We start from the raw sequence: 20,843 nt of genomic DNA, 5'->3' as shown, positions 1-20,843 counted from the left end.
GAGTCTCTTCTTGAATAAAGCCTTATTATTAAAGAAAGGTCATCTCCTTATGGACTTTTGCCTACATCTCATTGGCCAGAACATGATCACATGGGAAGCTGTACATATTTAACTGGGCCTATCATGGTACCAAACAAAATCCAAATTTGCTACTGAAGGGAAGAGTGGATATTGGGCAATCAACTAGTCATACTGACTGTGATGAGTTTGTTATTTTATTATTATGATGATCTTGGAGCATTTATTTCTTCAGCCTTCAGTTTCCTCATCTCTAAAATGGGGTGAGTAGGGACTACCTAAAATGATTATCTTGGGAACAAAAAATAATGGATATAAGGATCTGGGACATAGCAGTTATACAATAAATAGTGTGTGTGTGTGGAGGTTCTTGTTCTTATCCCTTTGGTTCCTCTCCTTCATTCCCTTTTTCTCCTTCCTCAAATATCTGCCTTACTTTCCCTTCTCTAAGTTTTAGAGTATATGGAAACATCTGGAAAGTGTAGAGACTATATTTTACAGTTTCTAATTAAAATTCTTCATCCTGCCAGATAGTTCATATTTGCTCTTCAATTAGGTGATATCTTTTTTGAAAACATCATGTAGTGTTTATAATGATTTGTCTTTAGCCATTAATGTAAATAAGGATGTAATTAATGCTCGAATTATATGTCATCAAGATACATACTGAGATTCTTTGAGAATGTGTCTGGAGAAGTCCATAGAATTAGGTCATTTGAATTCTTGATGAAAGGGTGATAGAATTTATTAAGTAAGTGATTTACATAAGGTTGAGCTCTAGGTTCTTTATCCACTCTACTTAATATTTTCAAAGGCTCCCTCAGGTATTAAATTTGTTTGTTCTTCCCCTCTGTTGTGTTTGTGTCCCTAAAATTCATATGTTGAAATCTAATCTCCAATGTGATTGTGTTAGGAGGTGGACATTTGGAAAATGATGAGATTATGAGGGATAAGCCCTAATGAATGGAGTTAGTGTCCTCATTAAATGAGACCCCAGAGAGCTCCCTTGCTCATTCCACCATGTGAGGACATAGCAAGAAAAATGTCATCTCCAAAATAGGTCATCTTCTCACCAGACACTGAATCTGGCAATTTGGTCTTGGACTCCCAAACCTCCAGAACTGTGAGAAATAAATTTCTGTTGTTTGTAAACCACCCAGTTAGATAAATAAATTGAGCATATTTATTCAAATTGTGTTTGCTTGCTTATAACTGAAATAATAGTGGTTAAAATGAGGTGGAAATTTGACTTTTCTCATGTAAAAGATGTCCAGTTTTAATGAAGATGTAGATTTTTTAGAGGTTAGCCAGACAGGCTCTTGGTTAAGGGACAGTCAAGTTATAACCCAGCTATCCTACGACCAGAGTTGGAGTTTTGACCACAATGCAAGCTGCATCCTGTACGTAGATATATAAGAAGATTCAAATGTTTAGGTATTAGGAAGCCCCCTAAATTAAAATACACTTAATTTATAATGTATTGTGAAGAAGTGCCTGGATTGGACTTGTTTATTAAATGTCACACTATCTTAAAAAATAATTAAAAGGATGTTCAGTATTAAAAGTTAAACCTAGAACAGCAACTCCACAAGTCAATGGACTCAGGCCCCTCTAGTCTTTGTGCTCTTCCATGGGACTTCCTCTGAGGTGCTGAGCCATGATCCAAGATGGCTGCTGTGCCCAAGAATAGATTGCTAGATGGTAGTTTGTGCCCATTTTTAACTTCACTAGATAATATCAAATTGTTCTGGAAGTCACAATCTTTTCAATCACATAAGGAACATTTAAAAATATTGACTACGAACTAGGCCATAAAGCAAACCTCACACATAAAGAGTCATTATCATACACACCACTTTCTCTAACTAGAATGCATTAAAATTAGAAGGTAATTTACACTTGGAAATTTTGCGACAGTTTTTTATAAATAATGGATGAATCAAAGAACTCAGCCATATTTAAAATGGAGTAAAAATGACTTACATGAATATCTGTGGTATCCAGATAAAGTTGCTCTTAATGGAAAAGTTATAACCATAAAAATATATGTGAGAAATGCTCGACTCAAGAATAGAGAGGGGAACCTGGCTGTACCAGTCAGAAGAGGGTGTGACTCTTGATTTCAGGGTCGTGGGTTTGAGCTCCCTGGTGGGTGTACTTTAGAAATAAATTAACTTAAAAAAAATAGAGAAAAAAACATGGACATAAACCTAAAAAACTTGAAGAAAAGAAATAATACCTACAGAAGCTAAAAAACTAGAAAAAATGAGAGCAAAGACAAACAAGAAAACCAAGAGTTTGTTTTTGAAAAGAGAAACAAAGTAGGATAACTGCTGGCAATATGACTGAAGAAAAATGAGACAAGATGCAAATATATGATATGAACAATAAAGGGGGCAACAACTATAAATTTATTACAGCTTTTAAAAGCCATAAGGATGCTATAAATAATGTATATATCTATAAAACTTAAGTAAATTGAATAATTTTCCAAATATGTAAATCTGAACCGTATGTAAGGCATGGTCCTGCGTTTTATTAACTATATATTTATATGTAAATATTATCAAAGAAAAAATGTTAAATATTTTGTAAGTCGTTAACTATGGGATTCAAATTTAGGAACTTTTATTTTTATCCATCCAAGTTTTCTGATTCTCAACAGTAAATATAGATTTTAAAGCCCACTAAGGGCTGGTTGAGGAGGGATGGAGAAAGCCCGCGGAGTTCAGAGGATGCTCGGAGTTCACATTCTCGTGTCCTATCATGCACCTCTGGCTCTGACAGGGAGGTCCAGGCTGCTGTGCTGTGTGACATTCCCAAACCCATTCTTTACCTTTCCTTCTTCAGTGAGCTGTTTCTCCAACCTACAGGTTTTCTTACCCTAGGACAGAGACCCTTGCTTCCATGCAGCCTTATCCCATCCCCCAGGACCATCTCCAGTTGCCCAAAGTCCGGGCTTTTGGGGAGAGAAGGGCTGAGCACAGGGGGCACAGATAGTGTTGGGCTTGGTCAAAGGACACAGGATGTTGGAGTCCCACAGACATGGATTCATACTCCTTGTCTGCCTCCTTTTGTTTTCTGAAGTTGGTCCTGTCCCTTAGCTTCCCTCCTCTTCAGTTTGTTGGTGATAATGGCCATGTTCTAAAACGAGGTAAAGAGGTTCTAAACAAGGTAAAGCAATCACCATACAATGGGTGCTCAGTAAATGTGAGTTCTCGCCTCTGCTGTTACTTGTCTGTAGTTGTAACTAATTTTCTAGTAAGTCTGGAGTGTTGGGAAAGGATGATTCACCTGTGTGCTGCTGTTGCTTAGCCTGTGGGGCTCAGCATTCCTAAACTGGAGCATGGTTGGGGCAAAGAGTTGGAGAGGCAGAGCATATTCCCAATTAATCTGTTTACCCCAGTTAAATGCCGTATTTCTGCTACCAGGAGAAACAGTAGCCAGAATCTTTCCACCTACTATAAATACTTCACTAAGGGAAGGAGGGTATGAATTTTCAGCTAATTGCCCCAGAAGAATGTCAGGGTCCAGGGAAGAGAACGGCTTTTCCTTTAAGGAACCACACACAGAGGATAGCAGAAGTGAGGCTGCCCCCTGCTGGGCACAGTAGGGAAAGGCAGAGGGTGAGAAAAGTCACGGAACAAGAATTTGAGAACTTTCTCCTGATGTGCCGGGGGAAGAGATGGCTGGATGAAGGTCTGGACAGGCATGGGGTTGGACATGGCATCACATCAGGTGGGTGGGAATTGAGAATTCAGTCAGAGCAGGAATTCAGAGTCACGGGAGACTTTAAATCTCCCTCTGACCCCATGCTAGTCATTCTTAAAAATTTGGGACGCGTGCTAGATCTTCTGCTATTTGTGATGAATGCCTGAACCATTTGGGAAAAGAAGATTCCAGAAAGCTGGAGGAACTGGCAGATGTCCGGGTTGGCTGTGAAAAGTTGAGTAACATTGTCTCCATGTGCTGGGAGTCTAAAGAAGTAAGTCCTGCAGGTTTGTCCTGGAGTGTTTTAACATTTCCCCTGAGAGCAGAAACTTGAGCTGAACTTTGCCACATTGTGCAGGACTTGGGTAAGAATCTGGCAGATCTTTAAGGGTCTGATTGGGTCTTATGATGAATCAGACCCTAAGAATCAACCTTAGTTTCTCATTGGTCTAAAAATGCCTGTTTGTATGAAGGGTCTCTTTGGGGGTACTGCTAACCATATCCTTCTCTGCAAATTTAGAAATTCCTCTTCTAAGAGGCTGCTGCTCCTCCCACCTCTCTGGCTGCCTCTGCTGCTCCTTCTTCCCTTGACCCTCTCCTGGCAGTTTGAAGGTAGGCCCACTACCCCTCCTGGGAGCCTTCCCTCACCTGGCTACTCACTCAATTCATACTCACCACATCCATTCCCAAGGTTGTGCCTCTTTCATAAGGTGAGGGACTCTCAAGATGAAGACCATAGCAGTTGTGGTTTGGATGCTCACTTTCCAATGAATGTCCTGAGAGCCCTCAACTCACAGTATCCCAGATAATGAGATACTCTCCTTCCCTCTCATCTATTTAGACTACTGATGGTCTGATGGCATGACAATGTTCCCAGTCACTAGGACTAGATACTTCATGGTGAAGGGTAACTCCTGTCCCGCCTCATCACCTGCATCCAGCCACTCTCTCATCTCCCACACTGTACTGCAGACAGCGTGGGCTCTTGGGGGGGACTGTAGTTGACCCCTCTGTGTCTTTCTTAGATATCAACAATTCCCATACCTCCACAAATTCTTATCTTTGTCCAAACCTTAGGGTGAGATGTAATGTTTGTTCCCATGTTGCTTTACCTAATTCCCCAGCCCAGCATACTGCCCCTCTCCAATGGACCCTCAACACAGTTTACCCACATATTCTCATGTTGCACAGGATGTTTTCTTTGTATCCTCCATCTACACTGTGAGCTCAGAGTCAGCAGGACGTTTATCTGATTCTTGCCCTTTACTCCCTCAGGGTCTGGTATATAATTGGGGCCAATAAGTAGGTTTTGTGGCCATCAACACCCTTTGTTTATCCTTGCCTATCTCCCCAGCTTGTAGATAACTTTCTTGAGGACTGGACTAAGCATGATTCAGCTCTGTGTGGCAGCAGCTGAGCACTGTGCTGGCCTGACCTAAGTATACGTGTTGAAGTGAATGGTTGAAGGTAACCCCATTAATCACTTAGTGTTTACTGTACCTCGAAGAACTGTAACATGCAAAGATTTGGATAAAACAGGGGGTGCCTTTATCCAAATGATAAAGAGGGGCTAGAGATGGAGATGGGACTCTAGGAGAATGGAGTATGACAGGAGAGGAAGACTTTAGATGAAGAGAGGAATCGAAGAAGAAGACAACTGGTTCGCCAGCATGGAGGTCTTTGGGAGGCTATGGAGAATGATTTTTCTTTGGGTGGAGGGAACAGAAGCCATTTTGGAGTACACAGAGGAGGAGATGTAGAAATGGAGAAAAATAGTATCAATAATTTTTCAAGTACTCTGCCTATAGAGCGGAGGAGTTATAGAGAGGAGAAAAGATATAAAAGTGGGATCGAGACGGACTTTTCTTTTACAATGGGATACACTAAACTGTATATGAAAGCTGAAGGAGTGGATAAAGAACTAAGAAACTTAACTACATAAAAAATATTTTTGCATGATACAAGCAGGTAAAACTCCTGGAAAGAACATTTGCAACACACCTAATAGGTGTAATGCATGGTTTGGACGATACAAACTGAGATGGAAAAAAACGTTATTTTATTTTCTTTACTGCATTCAACTTGCTCCTCAGCCCTCATTTCTGTTTGCAGAAGACAGCCCCATCAAAACCCACAACAATTAGAATATCATCTCAGTGTAATTTAGTTGTTTTTAATGTATTCATCCCTAAAGCCCAGATCATCTTCTCTATCTTCAAAGAATCCATCCCTTCTCGGTGCTTCCCTCGACTTTTGTACATATTTCTCTTGATCACCATCACATGGTAATTACATACAGCACAACTGTGTGTCCAACTTGACCTTGGATTTGTTGAGAACAAGGACATTCTCAGGGTCTAATATATGCATGTTACTTGTGTATATTTGTTGACTCTTGTCAGTTAATAGTCATGTAAGTCCCCTATGTGCTACAGTGTTTGTAGTATTAGGTGGGACTATTTCTGCATTTGCCACATTCCTAAAAAGCATGTTGCAGTAATTAAACTATTTATTCCTGCTTGGGAGTTTTTTCAAGTCTCAAATTTCTCTTTGATTCTTCCTCCATCCACTTCTCCTCTTTCTCCTCTTTCTTTTTAACTGAAATAAGCTGAAATAAACAGAAAGATGCACAAAATTTAAGTGTGTACTCACTGAATTTTTTTTTTTTTTTTGAGGGGGAAGGGGCAGAGAGAGAGGTGGGAAAGAGAATCTTAAGCAGGCTCCACACCCAGCACAGAGTCAGAGGTGGGGCTCGATCTCACTACTTGAGATCATGACCTGAGCCAAAACCAAGAGTCAGATGCTGAACCGACTGAGCCAACCAGGTGCCCCAAAGTGAAATTTGACATGCATGTGCACCCAAGCAATCCCTCTCAGACCCAGATCCAGAACATTTTCTGGCTTCCTTGATGTCCCTTCCTAGCCAGACTTTACCTTCTCCAAACATAGCTGTGCTCTGATTTCTAGCACCATAGACTAGATTTGTCTGTTTTTGAACCTCATGTAGATTGAGTCATACACCTTGCATTCCTTTGTGTCCAGCTTTTTTGTTCAACATGATGTTTGTGAGATGCAAACATACTGATCATTCTTTTTTATGGCTGTGATGTAATTTTGTCTGAATGGTGATTATGGTTTTAGTACCAAACTATTATTACTATTATTATTATTTTAGAGAAAAGGCCTTTCCTAAACCTAAACTAATATTTTGCTATAGATATGTTTGGTTTTATAATATTTTTCCTACCCTAAATGGGTCATTAAAACATAAATGAAAAAGTATTCATTTTCAGAAAACATGATTAACAAGTATGCAAATAAGAATAAACCCTTAACTTAGTTCCTTTCCACAGAGTTGGGCAAGACATTGATCTTTCAGATTCAGGGTATAAGGCAAGGCTGAATGTTAATTTTGGACTATGGAAATAGCAGGAAGTAGGCTTCTTGAGTAGGAAGCTCCCCACCTGATGTGCTGTTTTATGTCTCCCCATCACTCCTTGCTACAATGATTTCTAGTGAGATGAGTCAGAAAACGACTAAGGAGGGTCCCAGACTCTCCAAGAACCAGAAGTTTACAGAGCACTTCAGCATACATTGCTGCCCACCATTCACCTTCCTCAACTCCAAGCGTGAGATTGTGGATCGGAAATACAGCATCTGCAAAAGTGGCTGCTTCTACCAGAAGAAAGAAGAGGACTGGATCTGCTGTGCCTGCCAGAAGACCAGGTAAGTGGTCTGCACTGCCCACTCAGCAACTGGCTGGGTACTGGCCTGCGGTCTCTTAGCAACACGCCCCCATCCTGTTCCGTTCAGTGATTTCTGGGCTGCTCTTCCCCTAAAGCCCTGCAGTCCGCTCCCTGTTAGGTTCTGCCACTGGAAGGTACTGAAGGGCCATCGAAAGGCGGGAGGGGGAGCAGGGCCTGCCTCCCTGTTTCCAGCTCCTGTCAGTATCCCTTAAGCAGCAGAAGAGAGCCATGGCGCCAGCCTCCAGCTTCTTTTGGCCCCCTCAGCACCAGACGCCGTGCAACGTCCCCTCAGAGGCCCAAGCTCCAGCCAGCTGCACCCCCTGCGGTGGTCAGAGCACCAGCCAAGCCACGGTCCCCTCCGAGGTCTGAGCGTCAACCACGCCCCCGCCCAGAGGTCCGACCACCACCAGCCAAGCAGCGCCCCCCTCAGAAGTCCAAGCAGCCGCCGCGCAGCAGCCCCCAGAGAGGGCCAGGCACCAGCCGTGGGGGGTCCCCCATCAAAGCTTCTAGGTTCTGGTAACACCATCTCTTCCCTTTTGTTCCCCCAGCCCTAAGGTTAGTAGTTGCCTCCTGTGTTTACTAACATCTGGATTACCTCAATGGCCCTCTCTTGACCTTACCAAACCTGTGTCAATTCCCTGCATTAAATCCCCTCATTGGAAATACCTAGTGTGGCTTGTTTTCCTCATAGAGCTGCCAGTACAGTACTTCAGATGACAGTATCCATTGCTTCTTTTGTCTAGGAGGACTGCAATTAATTAATTTACCAACTCAGAGTATCCGCGCCAGTAACAGATTGTGAGAGTGAGGCCATCCATTGCTGTACCTCAGAGGGGAGGAAGGGTGACTCTAGGGATATCTGTGCATGTGTAAAAATGCATGTGTAAAAACAGAGAGGTTTAGCCAGTTCATTTTTCCATCCTCCTGACACACTTCATCTGATGTTAATCTCAGTGGCAAGATCATTCATCCACTTATTCAGTCATTCAACAAACTTGATTGCCTGCCAGAGTTCCATATCTCATGCAGGGGGATGGGAATACAACAGTGAACGAGCTAGGCTGTGACTCACCAGGGTGAAACAAGAGAATAGTTGGTCAAAGTGTAGGGCAGTATTGCCTTAATACTGTCATAATCAGTAAGTACACTGGGCTATGGGAGCCTGGAACAGGCTGCTCATCTGGAGCCTCACAGAGGAGGTTAGGCTAGGGTACGCAGAGAAAAAAAGGAGGCTATGCAGAGGGAAAAAGTGAGCCAGAGACATGTTTATCTGTGCCATCTGAGACAGGTCAGGTTCTTCCTCCTCCTCTTCCCCCTTCCTGCTCCTCCTCCTTCTTCTCCTTTTCCTTCTCCCCCTCCTCCTTCTTCTCTTTTTCCTTCTCCTCCTCCTCCACCTCCTCTTCCTCCTCTACCTCTTTCTCCTCCTTCCTCTTCTTCTTTTTTAAAAATAGATTTCAATTTTAGATCAGTTTTAGGTTCACAGCAAAATTGAGTGGAGGGTACAGAGATTTTCCATATACTCCCTGCCCAAACACATGACAGGCTAATCTTTTAGTCCTTTTAATATTTGGAAATGAAACTGTTTTTCGGGTTAGTAGTGGGTGCTCATTGTATTTGAGATTCTCATACTTATTCTGCATAGCATGTTACTATGTGTGCATGTCATGCACTGTTTACCAGTTTAGGATGCAGAAGAATTGACTCAGGATCATGTTAAAAATACCCCCAGAGAATCTAATTCCTTGGGTCGCTGATGAATCCTGGAGATGTATATTTCCAAAAAGCAGCACCTCCTTCTCAGCATAGTGACACAGGTGGTACACAGACCCCCTTTGAGAAGCACTGATGCTTCCATCCATAATAAATGATCCACATTATCTGTAATGTGCAATAAAGACATGTGGAAGGGGCCATGTGTACGACACCAAAAGTGAAAGGATTAAACAGATGCAAGATCAGGTGAGGTTAATTTGTGAAGGAGGGTCTTTAACCCTGGAATAGGAAGTCGTATGCCGGGTTACCTAGTCATTAATCAAGATGTCCCAGGGAGCCTGAGTCCAAGGGTGATGGCCAGGTAAGTTAAGATATGTGGAACTGGTTAGGAAGTGTGAGAAGCAGAGGAAACTAATTGGATATATGGCAGGTATCCAATTACCTGCCTGTGGGGGTGGCTTCAAGTCACCATTTGCAGTGAGTTGTGTGATGGCGGCTGGGAGTTCAAGCAGGACACAGACAGGTGGAAGACCATGAAGGCCAACTTCATCTGTCTGCACCCATCCTGCTGGTTTTATCCACCTGAAGTCCAGAGACATCCTAATGTTGGTGTAACTTGATTCCCCGAGTTAACTGTTCTTATTAGGTTTCAGGCGGTCCTTGCCTTCTCAGTCCTTGTTGTTCAATGGGACAGGGGACCTGAAAACCCCTGTTCGTAATGGTCCACAACACTGAGGGTGCACCATTTGAGCCCTTCTCGAGACACTCATTTTTCCTTCTCAGATTTCCAAATGTTCCGAGGAAATGCATTAGAGCCACTGCTTCACCACACTGTTTATTCTCTCTGTTGCTACTGGTTGGCTGTTCCCAAATCAAAGGGGTGGGAAGGTTAATGGGGGGGGGGGGGGAATCATTCTTAAGCAGAGCTACTAAATTGCACTTGGAGAAAAGGTCAATAAAGAGCTTCTAAACAGACTTTCTGAGATAGTGCCATTCCCATTCCTGAGTTCTGACCTTTAAAGGTTAAATAAATACTGACAGAGACCTATTGGATCCTTTGTAGCTCCCTTGGATAGATCTCAAAAAACAGAGAATATTTAAATCTTAGAATCTGATTGCAACCTGATTGAACATGGTAGCATTCTTGTATCTGATGGGAGGAAACCCTGGATCTTCCTCTTAATTTATTCTACTTTCAGTTCCTCAAGATTTTAGGATTTCACAGGTCATCCTTGTTTAGGGTTAACACATGTTTCCTGGGCCAAGCCTCTCTTGGCTCCTCGGTGCTCTGCTTTAGGTGCAGGTGATCTGTGGTTTTGTGATTGATTTGGGGCCAGTCGCACTTTGAGCAGTGTGCCTTTGACTCATTCTTTCGCAAAATGTCTTGTACCCATTGAGCCCTGCACACCAGAAGCTTGGAGAACCAAGCTATTTCTACATGTATTTTCAAGCCTATTCATCAAAATCATGTGCATAGCACTGCACCAAGCTCTGGGCAATCAAAGGAAATGATGTATGCCCCCGGTCCAGCTGCCCATGGTATTTATGAGTTGCCCCTCCCTCAGTGATGCTGCTCTTCTCTCCAAGAACTACCCGAAGCTTGGCTGCTTCCATCCTGCCTGGTCCCTGCCTGGTCCCTCCCCTCCTCCAGCTGCTTTTTACCCTCTTGTCTCAGTTCAGCAGATGATAAAATCAAAGCCCAGGAAAGTAGCTGATTGCTAGAGGGTTAAGGTTCTAAGTGGTTTCAGGCTCTCCACAGAATTTGATCTTTCAGAAACAGAGTGCTTTAGCTTTGAGTCTCATATTAAAGCAAGCAGGGTTTGGTGTTTTATTGACCATGCATTGTCCCCAGTGAGACATGGCAGTGCATTGCTTCTAAAGGTTAGGACAAGCCCATTCACTGAATGACAACACGCTGGTTACATTGGTAATGGAGTAGAAAACATTCTACTTTCCCTTTGTCACTGTAGAAGAAGAAGAAAAAAAAAATATATATATATATAGCACACACACACACATACATATATAGTTTCGAGCTTGCTTGGAATTATTAGGACTGACAAACAACATGCATGTTTATAATGCAATTATAAACACTTACATACTCGACAAGCTAGAATTTACTTCTGAAGATCACTGACCCAGAGCAATTACTCTGATGGTCTGATGGTCTGCGTGTGCACTACAGAACCGGGTATTGGGGCTAAGCTTCAACCATTAGATGGGGGTACCTGTCTCCTTTTCAGGTGTGCAGACCGAAACTTACTCCAGACAATTTCTATGTCCTCTCTTTGTCCTTCCTGATACCAAAAGGTACACTCTACACTTTGTTCTTCTGGAAAACCATGGATCATTTTCTCTTTCTTTGCACAAGACTGGCTAAACTTGTCCTTCCAGTCCCTTTTCTGAGCCTTCCCTGTATTTACACAAGCAAAAACACTCACTTTGTACTCATGTCTTAGAAAGAATGTCTTACATGCTTGTGGAAAAATGCCACCCAGGCATATATTATGCTTAATTGTATCCTTATGTTTACACCCTGGCAATCTATTTTTGGTCTCATCAGCCAAACAGAATCAGAAATTCATCTACCATTTCCCAGGTAATGGCAGAGTTAAGAAAATGGTCTGAGCACTTTGCTCTTAGATCAGGCTCTGGTGATTCTTCCTGCCTCTCAGATCACATTATTGCTTTAATGAGTTTGGATGACTGAACCCTTGAGTCTTGCCCTATGTAAGTCATTAATTCCTTCCTGACCAGAAGCAGGCTTCTACGCATTGTGGTGGTCCCCAGAGCATAGTGCCTGTGTAGAGCAAGTACTCACAGAGGCCTGGGTAAAGAGAGGTCTTTGGTTCAATGAACTGTATCTGTTCTTCTATTCTGACAACTCCTGCCTGGTCCCATGTCCTTAATTTAGACCACATGATTAACTACTCTCTCTAACAGCCTTAATGGCATTGTTGTCCATCATCCAGCCACACTCATCCCACAAATCCCTCACCTAGATCAAGCTGATGGCCCATGTGCTCTACTTCAACTTCCAGCTGCTGAGTCCATTCATGGATGTGGAGAGTTGCTGAGCACAGCTAGGAAAAGCCTATCGCCTACAAGTGTTGGTGGATGAGCACCTGCCTCTCTCCAGACTAGTTTTCTTCCAGCAGCCTCAACATGTTTGTTATGATATGCATCTGTCTTTCAATCCTTCTTGTTAGGGGAGAAAGCATTTTTTACCTGAGCAGTTCAACCCCTCGTTTCCTCTGCTTATGTGTGATCTGTGTAATCTTCCTCTCCCCACTCATGTTTCCTCCAGGGTCTTGCTGAACCTCCCTGACAACTTCAGCCTTTTTCTATTGTCTAAAGAGAAAGCACTTTAGCTTTTAAACATATTGAACTGTCTCTTAATGACTGAGTTTGCCTCTAGCCCTGTCCCATCTCTCCTCTTCTCAGGCAAATTTTGAAAAATAGTGTAAATTCATCACCTTAACTTCTCTACATTGCATTTCCTCTTCAGCCTACTTTGCTCTGGTTCTTCCCATAGCACCTCAGTGGAGTTTCTCCTGTGCAAGTTCCTACAGCAGCAACAACGCAAGGGCAGGCAGTTCACTGGGGCAAGGAAGGTAATGCTGGAGGAACAGGGAAGTGTGACAGGAAAGGAAGCAGCTGGTTCTATGTTATCAAACCAGTTCTCACTGTGGGTTCCTGGGGCCTAATCCTGCTAAGGAGCCCTAGAAGCCAGTGTAAGAAGTGCACTCAGTTTTCCTATCTAAGCAGTAGGTGAAGGAACTGGGTTATTTATACACCAGGTTCTGTTAGTCATTGTTCAACCAACGCTACTTCAAGAGTGGAGGTATTTTCCTTGACCCTTTGGCCTACCAAGCAGAAGGCAAAGTGGGCTACAGCAGCAGGAAATAGCCCACAGACAGAGGAAGGCATCTGGAAATTCAGCCAATGTGCATACAGTGGTAAGGGCGAGGAATCATAGACAAAGCCCCAATAACATCTGCTCTAACAGCTTCCCTATGCTCTTTGTGCTGATTTACTTGATGAATGCTGAGCCCTGTCTTTATATCAATGGTACTGTCTGTTAAATTTGTTGACTACTCACTCGTCATGAAATTTTTTGTACTCTTGCCTTCCATGACCCTCCTGTTTTGTAATTCTCTTTGTGGACTTTCCTTCTGTCCTTTTTGTGAATCTTTCCTTTCCTGCAAATTGATAAACCTTGGAATCTGCTGGGGTTCCATCCTGAGCCTACTGCTTGGGAGATTTTTCCTTCTTTTATGACTAGCACACTGATGTCTTTCAAACCTTGCTCTAGCCCTAACATTAAACTCACATTTGGCCTGTTTGTCCAGCAGATCACTCTGGATGTTGCCAACCCCAGTTGTTTCCACTTGACAGCATTCCCATGAAGACTTGCTCATTTTCTCATTTCATCTCATTTCACCCATGTTGAAAACCTAAGCTCCATCTTAACTTTCAAACATCCCGAACAAATGAGAGCTAATTTTACTTCTAGAATTTTTTTTTAAACTATAACTTAGAGTATGCTAAAAGTTGATGAGAAGGTGTATGGACATGAGAGTGAGACTGAAAATAAAAGAGGGGGAATGGAGATCGTTGATAGAGTAAAGCTCCTTCACAGTATGTGTGGAGACTGACCTTTGATGGGAGCAGGAAAAACCATTCGGTTTTGCAAAGGAGAGAGAGACACATTAATGGTCATTATGATGAAGGCAAGTTCTACCCAAGGATGAAAGAGCTGGGGGGAGTTGAGAAAGTTAGGGTAGGTTTTGAATACCAGAGACCAGGCCGGGAAAATTACTGAGGGCTAGCTGAGCTCTGATCCTTGGAGCTGCATCTGAATCTTTTGTTCTTATGGAATTTATTCTCCAGGGAAGGAAAAAATTTATTATCTCCATAATTGACAGTGGAATCATTCAACTCCACATCAAGTCTGCTCTTCTTACAGCTTGCTTTGTCTAATGTTCCCACAACTGTTTTTAAACTTCACTGGGTGTCGCTAGTGCTCTGACCCTTGTTTTTCCTTCTCCATTCATTAGACTCCCCTTTTTTCCTCTGGCAGTTTGATTTTTACATTTATTATATTGTATAGTACTGTATTGTATTATAGATTAGCAAATTTATTTAAACTAAAAAAATCCCAGCACTGATTTCTTCTGCCCCCTACTCCCGACCCTCAACCTTTGGCAACCATCAGTCCATTCTCTTTATTTCCCTTAGTGTAATGCCCTTAAGGCATATCCATGTTGTTGCAAAGCTTGTTCTTCTTTATGACTGATTAATATTCCACTGTATATATAAGCCACAGTTTCTTTATCCATTCATCCATTCATCCGTTGATGGACACTTTGTTTCCATATCTTGGCTATTTTAAATAATTCTGCAGTGAACATGGAGGTGCCTATATCTCTTTGAGTTAGTGTTTTCATTTTCTTTGGGTAAATACCCAGAAGTGAAATTGCTGGATCATACAGCTGTTTTATTTATTTTTTTTTTTTGAGAAAACTCCATGCTGTTTTCCATAGTGGTTGCACCAATTTACATTCCCACCAACAGTGCACAAGTGTTGCCTGTTCTCCACATCTTTACCAACACTTGTTATTTCCAGTCTTTTTGGTAATAGACATTCTTACAGGTGTTGATGGTATCTCATGTGTTTTTGATTTGCGTTTTTCTGTTGATTAGTGATGTTGAAGATCTTTTCATGTACCTGTTGGCCAACTGTATGTCTTCTCTGAAAAAAAAAAAGTCTATTCAAACTCCTTTCTTCACTTTTCTCCCTCTCTAAATTAGAAGCCATGGCTCAACATTTTAATCTCTTTCAAAAGCACCCTGAAGTCCACTATCCTCTGAATATCTGTCTCATGTCTTTGGGAAAACTCTAACTTTGGGTGAATCCAGCCATCTGTCTTCACCATGTCTGTTTCCAGGCAGCTGTGTCTCATTGGAAAATAACACACATCAGGACAGTAGTAGTTGGGTATAAGCAGGACTATGCTCATCATATCACCTAGCACTATTAACTTTTGGGCAGTCACCGTTCAGTTATGTGCATTCAGATAAAGGAGAAAGGCATGGACCCCAAGAGTGTCATATATATGCATGTAATACACCCACCCACTCCCACACATAACCTACATATATCAGGTTTATTGAGATGTAATTTACATGCAGCAGCATTTGACTTTTTTGGCAAACAGTTCTAGACACACAATCATGTAACCACCATCACAACTGAGACATCAGGTATTTTCATCACCTCATCCCCCCACCAAATTTCCCTCATATTTCCTCTTTGCAGTCAATCCCCAAATGCCTGACAACGAACAATCTTTTCTGTCCCTATAGTTCTGTCTTACAAGTCTAAAATGTCATATAAATGGAATTGTACAGTATGTACCCTCTTGAGTCTGTCTTCTTTAACTTAGCATAATGCATTTGAGATTGAACCATATTGTTGCATGAATCAGCAGTTTTTTCACTTTTATTGCTGAGTAATATTCCGTTATATGCATGTACCTATCATAGTTTTCCATTAACCAGTTGAAGGGTATTTAGATTGTTTCCTGTTTTTGGTGATTATGAATAAACCTTCTGTAAACATTCATGTGAGTGTAAGTTTTCTTTTCTCTTGAGTAAATAACTAGAACTGGTATTGCTGGGCCATGTGGTAGATATATGTCTAAATGTGTAAGAAACTGCTAAATTATTTTAGACAGTGGTTATATTATTTTGTATTCCCACTAACAACGTGGGATATTCTGCATTTTGTCAGCTTTTAAAATTTTACCCATTCCAATAAATGTATAGTGCTATCTCATTGTTGTTTTAATTTTGTATTTTCTTAATGACTAGTGACATTGAGCATTTTAAATGAACTTATATATCATCCACCAAAGATGGGTGATATTTATTAGTCAAGTGTGTGCTCAATCTTTCTGCCCATTTTAGGGGTACCTGGGTGACTCAGTCATTAATTGTCTGCCTTCAGCTCAGGTTATGGTCCCAGGGTCCTGGGATGAAGCCCCGCATCTCTCTGCTCATTGGGAAACCTGCTTCTCCCTCTCTCACTCCCCCTGCTGGTGTTCCCTCTCTTGCTGTGTGTCTCTCTGTCAAATAAATAAATAAAACCTTTAAACAAGAGATCTTTTGCCCATTTCAGAAAGTTGGTTGGTATTTTTCTTATTATTGTGCTTTTGGAGTTTAAAAATATATCTGGATATATATTAAATATATAATCAAATATAAGAAATTTAATATATTTATCAAATATATGTTTTGCAAATATTTTCTTCCAGTCTATGGCTGGCTTGACTTGTTTTCTCATTTTCTTAACAGTGTCTTTTGAAGAACCAAAATTTTAAATTTTGATGAACCCCAATTTATCAATTTTTTTTCCTTTTATAGATAATGTTTTTTGTATTATATGCAAGAATTCTTTGCCTAACGCAAGGTCCCAATGATTTTTTTCCTATGTTTTCTTCTAGAAATCTAAAACTTTAGGTTTACATTTACATTATTGTCCATTTTGAGTTAGTATTTTGTAAATAGTGTGAAGTATGGATTAAGGTTCAATTTTTTTTTTTTTTGCATATGGACACTTAGTTGTTCCAACACCATTTATTGAGAAGATTCTCTACTGAATTACTTTTGCAATTTTGTCAAAAATTGGTTGACTAAATGTATGAGTTTATTTCTGGACTTTCTGTTCTGTTTGTGAATTTATGTATCCTTCTTTTACCAACTTTATTACTATAGCCTTACAGTAAGTATTGGAATCAGTTTAGTGTGAATTCTCCAACACTGTTCTCTATTTTTGAAATTTCTTGTGATTATTCTAGTTCCTCTACTTTCCCATACAAAATTTAGGGCCATTGTGTGAATTTATACAATATATTCTGGAATTGAATGGGGTTGTGTTGAGTTTATAAATCAACTTGGTGAAAACTGTAACAATATTGAATCCGTGGACATGGTATATCTGCCCATTCATTTAGACCTTTTTTGTTTTGCATTTTCAGCATACAGATATTGTACATATTTTGTTTGCTTTATAATGAAGCACTTCGTGCATTATATACATAAAAATATATACTATATATAAAATATAATTGATATATAAATACATATCAATGTATATAAAATATAATTGTCAATATATAAAATTTATTTAATAATATATAAAACATAATTGATTTTTGTATATTGATCATGTATCTTGTGATCTTGCTAAACTGAGTCTAGTTTTTTTTCTGGGGCAGACTCTGGGATTTTCTACACTGACAATCATGTCTGTGAATTTTTTTGGTGCTTTTTTTCCCCCTTTTCAATATGTATGCTTAATTTTTGTATGGTTTAAACTACTATTTCACTTGAACATTTTCTTCTTAGAGAAATATTTTAACAAGATTAAGTCCTTGCAAAATTGGCTTTCTGGAACATTAAAGGAGGCTAGAACCCAAATTAGATGCTCTGTTATGTGGAGAGTCTTTATAATTTTCATCCCTCAAAGCTGTGCTACAATAAGATGACTAGGACATTTTATATAGGATTTGACTTTTGTGTAATAATGACCTGTTATTTTCCTGTTTTGACTTGGTCAATGAGGATGATGTACAGAGTATTTCATGTAGGCATAGAACCCATCCTCTTCTGTGTCTGCAGACTCATCATATTGTCATTCCTAAGGAGTCTTGGCATAGCCTTTTGACTTAAGGGTCTTCACACTTCTTGCTATCAGATGGCCACCTCTCCCCTGGGCTTGTCTTGTACTTCCATTACTACATTTCAGACACAATAGTGTGCATCTCCAGAATCTCCAGAATCTACATGAGTCAGGACCTGGGACTCTTAACACTTATATCCCCAGGACCTGATTCAGGGGTTGGCTGATGTTACTGAATGAATAAGACCTGAAAATACAACCTAGCTGTCATTCTGGCACAGTGGGAAGGGCAAAGACTCTGACATCAGGTTTGAATCCAAGCTCTGCTATCTGTCAAAGTTATTCTTTGAAGGCCATATTTTCCCCATTTGTAAAATGAGGATTTTATCTTCCTCATCAGTTATTAGTGTAAAGTGCATAGTTCATCATCTTATACTGTTAGGTAAGTGGATGTTATTAAAACTGTTATTTAATAGATACATTGTGTCATTTAATCCTGGCCACTAGCAGATCCTCCCCAACTCAGCTGCTTCCCCTTGTTGAATTGGAGTTCATGGACTATTGCTGCACAATTGGCTACCCCTTGTGGCACCCATGTAGCTGCCATTGCCAGGGGAGGGCTAATTAGATGATAAGGTGCTCACACCATCTAAGATGCCGCAGTGGCTGATTGCAGTGCTACGTGCACAGGGTGAAGCCTGGGATTCGTGGCCTTTCGTGTCAGTGCCAGCACCCAGGGTTTCATGTCTAGCATGATTTATGGGACATTCTATTGTGAACAGGCTATCATTCCTCGAGTTCGTGGAAGCAATCCAGAAAATGTAGAAATTTTCTTCTCAAACTTCCAGGGAAGTGTTCCAACCTTCTCTGGCTATAATTTATTCTACAAGTTAAAATAAAGTATTTATTCTTTTATTTTTCTTGGTATCCAGCCCTGTTAGCTTGATATATAATTTTGGGTTTTGGAAAATGGTATTGCTAACACCTGAATATGAATCTTATTTCTAATTTTAAACACCCCCCCCCTCATTTATAGGAAAAGTGGTGTTTCTCATAAGTTTAGTTTTCAGTGTTAAAAGTATGGCACATTTCTTTTTTTATTAAATTAAATTTTATTTTATTTTTTCAGTGTTCCAAGATTCATTGTTTAGGCACCACACCCAGGGCTCCAAGCAATATGTGCCCTCCTTAATACCCACCACCAGGCTCACCCATTCCCCAGCCTCCTCCCCTCCAAAACCCTCAGTTTGTTTCTCAGAGTCCATAGTCTCTCACCCTTCATCTTTCCCTCTGATTTACCCAATTCGCTTTTCCTTTTCTTCTTCTAATGTCCTCTGTGTTATTCTTTACGCTCCACAAGTAAGTGAAACCATATGATAATTGACTCTCTCTGCTTGATTTATTTCACTCAGCATAATCTCCTCCAGTCCTGTCCGTGTTGATACAAAGGTTGGGTATTCCTGGTGTATCTTGGTGGAGTTTTATTGTTGTTTGATTTTTAAATTAAGAACTTTGATGATGTTCTGAAACTATTTGTCATGGCCTCATTTCCAAGGTAGTCACATAGAGTTCTGCTGTCTAAATAAATTGTGGTTAATAAAATGTAATCCCGCAGTTGGAGAACGAGCTTGCAAGCAACTGTTTGGAGACACATTATTTATAATGTTTTTACTGGGTGTTGTTTATCTCCTGAACACAATCTGTTCCCCATCAAAATAGCAACATGTTAATATGGCCACAATTTTAGAACGTGAGTTTAAATACCTTAATGTATATAAGTGTACATCATGTCTTTATGCCTATTGTCAGTAAAACTAGTTTTTTTTAAGGAGTGTGTTGGTATTTTTTATTTCCTTTGTGTTTTTCTATGTCTTAAAATTATCTGCAATGATTAAGCAAAAAAGCAATAATTATTGTACAAAAAATAGAACTTCAAAAGAATAATTTTTCCTAGGCTTAGGCCAGGAAAAAGTTAACATATTATTTTGGCCAGATAATACCAGATTTGGGAAGTTAAGGAAAGAAATTCTAAGGCTAGATTTCCCAGAGAAATAATAACCCTAAATGTATCTACAAATTCACAATTATGTTAACTGAGCACAGAGAGAATGTTCATCACTTAGAAACGCTATGGATTTTTGTTTCTCTTTATAAACCAGATTGAAAAGGAAGAGCAAGCCAACCCCACGGAAAAAGTGAGGGAGGAGTTTCAAGTGAATGGACCACCTCAGGACCTGGACTCACTGCTTCTTGACTCTCGTGCTCTTGGGCAAGTCACCTAGCTTCAAATATGGTGCAGGGGCAGACACCTGCTGATGTGGCAACTACCAATGCCCACGGTCCCCTCTGTGCAGGGGCTGCTGGGCAGCCTGCCTGGAGGTGAGAAGGGGCATCTCTATGTGTTATACTCCAGATGGTGGGTCCCAGCAGTGCCCCCTTAGGATCCATATCTCAGTACATGGCTTTTTTGATCTCAGCTGCAGTCCTTTCTTTCCCAGAACATGCACAGACCTCCAGAGTCTTTGGACCAGGATAGTCAGGTGCCTCCTGTTGTCCTCCAATATCTTTTCCCCTCTATCTTTGGCGTCCTGTTGCCTAGTTTGACATTTGATTCTTGATCTTCTTTGTAACTAATCCTCTGCCTGGTTCCTCTCTTTCCCTGTGCCATTTGGTTTCCATTTGACCTCTTTAACCAGTTCCCCTGTACTAGCACACAGTCAGAGGTACAATTGGCTCTGGGGAAGATCCAAGTTCTTTTGAGTAAGATATTAGGCTAGCAGATGAACCAGACATGCAAGGAAATTCCCAAGGAGGGTAGGAGTTGTCTAAATCCACATGTTAAATTCAGCCAATGTGCTCTGTCAGAGATGAGAGTAAAGTCATGAAGAAGTAACTCCCTCCCATTCCCCAGGTCCCTGTCACCAACCTCACACAGGGATTTGTGAATGTCTTCTTCTGGGAAGAAG

The 20,843-nt window shown here is 40.8% G+C and overlaps 1 protein-coding gene across 1 annotated transcript in view; it reads left to right on the top strand.

The window, feature by feature from the left end:
- Positions 1 to 20,843, top strand: part of LOC123940355 (myelin associated oligodendrocyte basic protein) — a 52,490-nt gene that overhangs the window by 17,516 nt on the left and 14,131 nt on the right. The window contains exons 3-5 of the mRNA XM_046003092.1: positions 7,246 to 7,455; positions 7,740 to 7,985; positions 20,037 to 20,256. Coding sequence (XP_045859048.1) covers positions 7,250 to 7,455; positions 7,740 to 7,985; positions 20,037 to 20,076 — 492 coding nt within the window. The 5' untranslated portion in view covers positions 7,246 to 7,249 and the 3' untranslated portion in view covers positions 20,077 to 20,256. The remainder of the gene's footprint in view (positions 1 to 7,245; positions 7,456 to 7,739; positions 7,986 to 20,036; positions 20,257 to 20,843) is intronic.

This window comes from Meles meles, chromosome 4, assembly GCF_922984935.1.
Source record: "Meles meles chromosome 4, mMelMel3.1 paternal haplotype, whole genome shotgun sequence".
NCBI lineage: Eukaryota > Metazoa > Chordata > Mammalia > Carnivora > Mustelidae > Meles > Meles meles.
The sequence above is the reverse complement of the archived record's forward strand: the minus strand, read 5'-3'. Positions and strand labels throughout refer to the sequence as shown.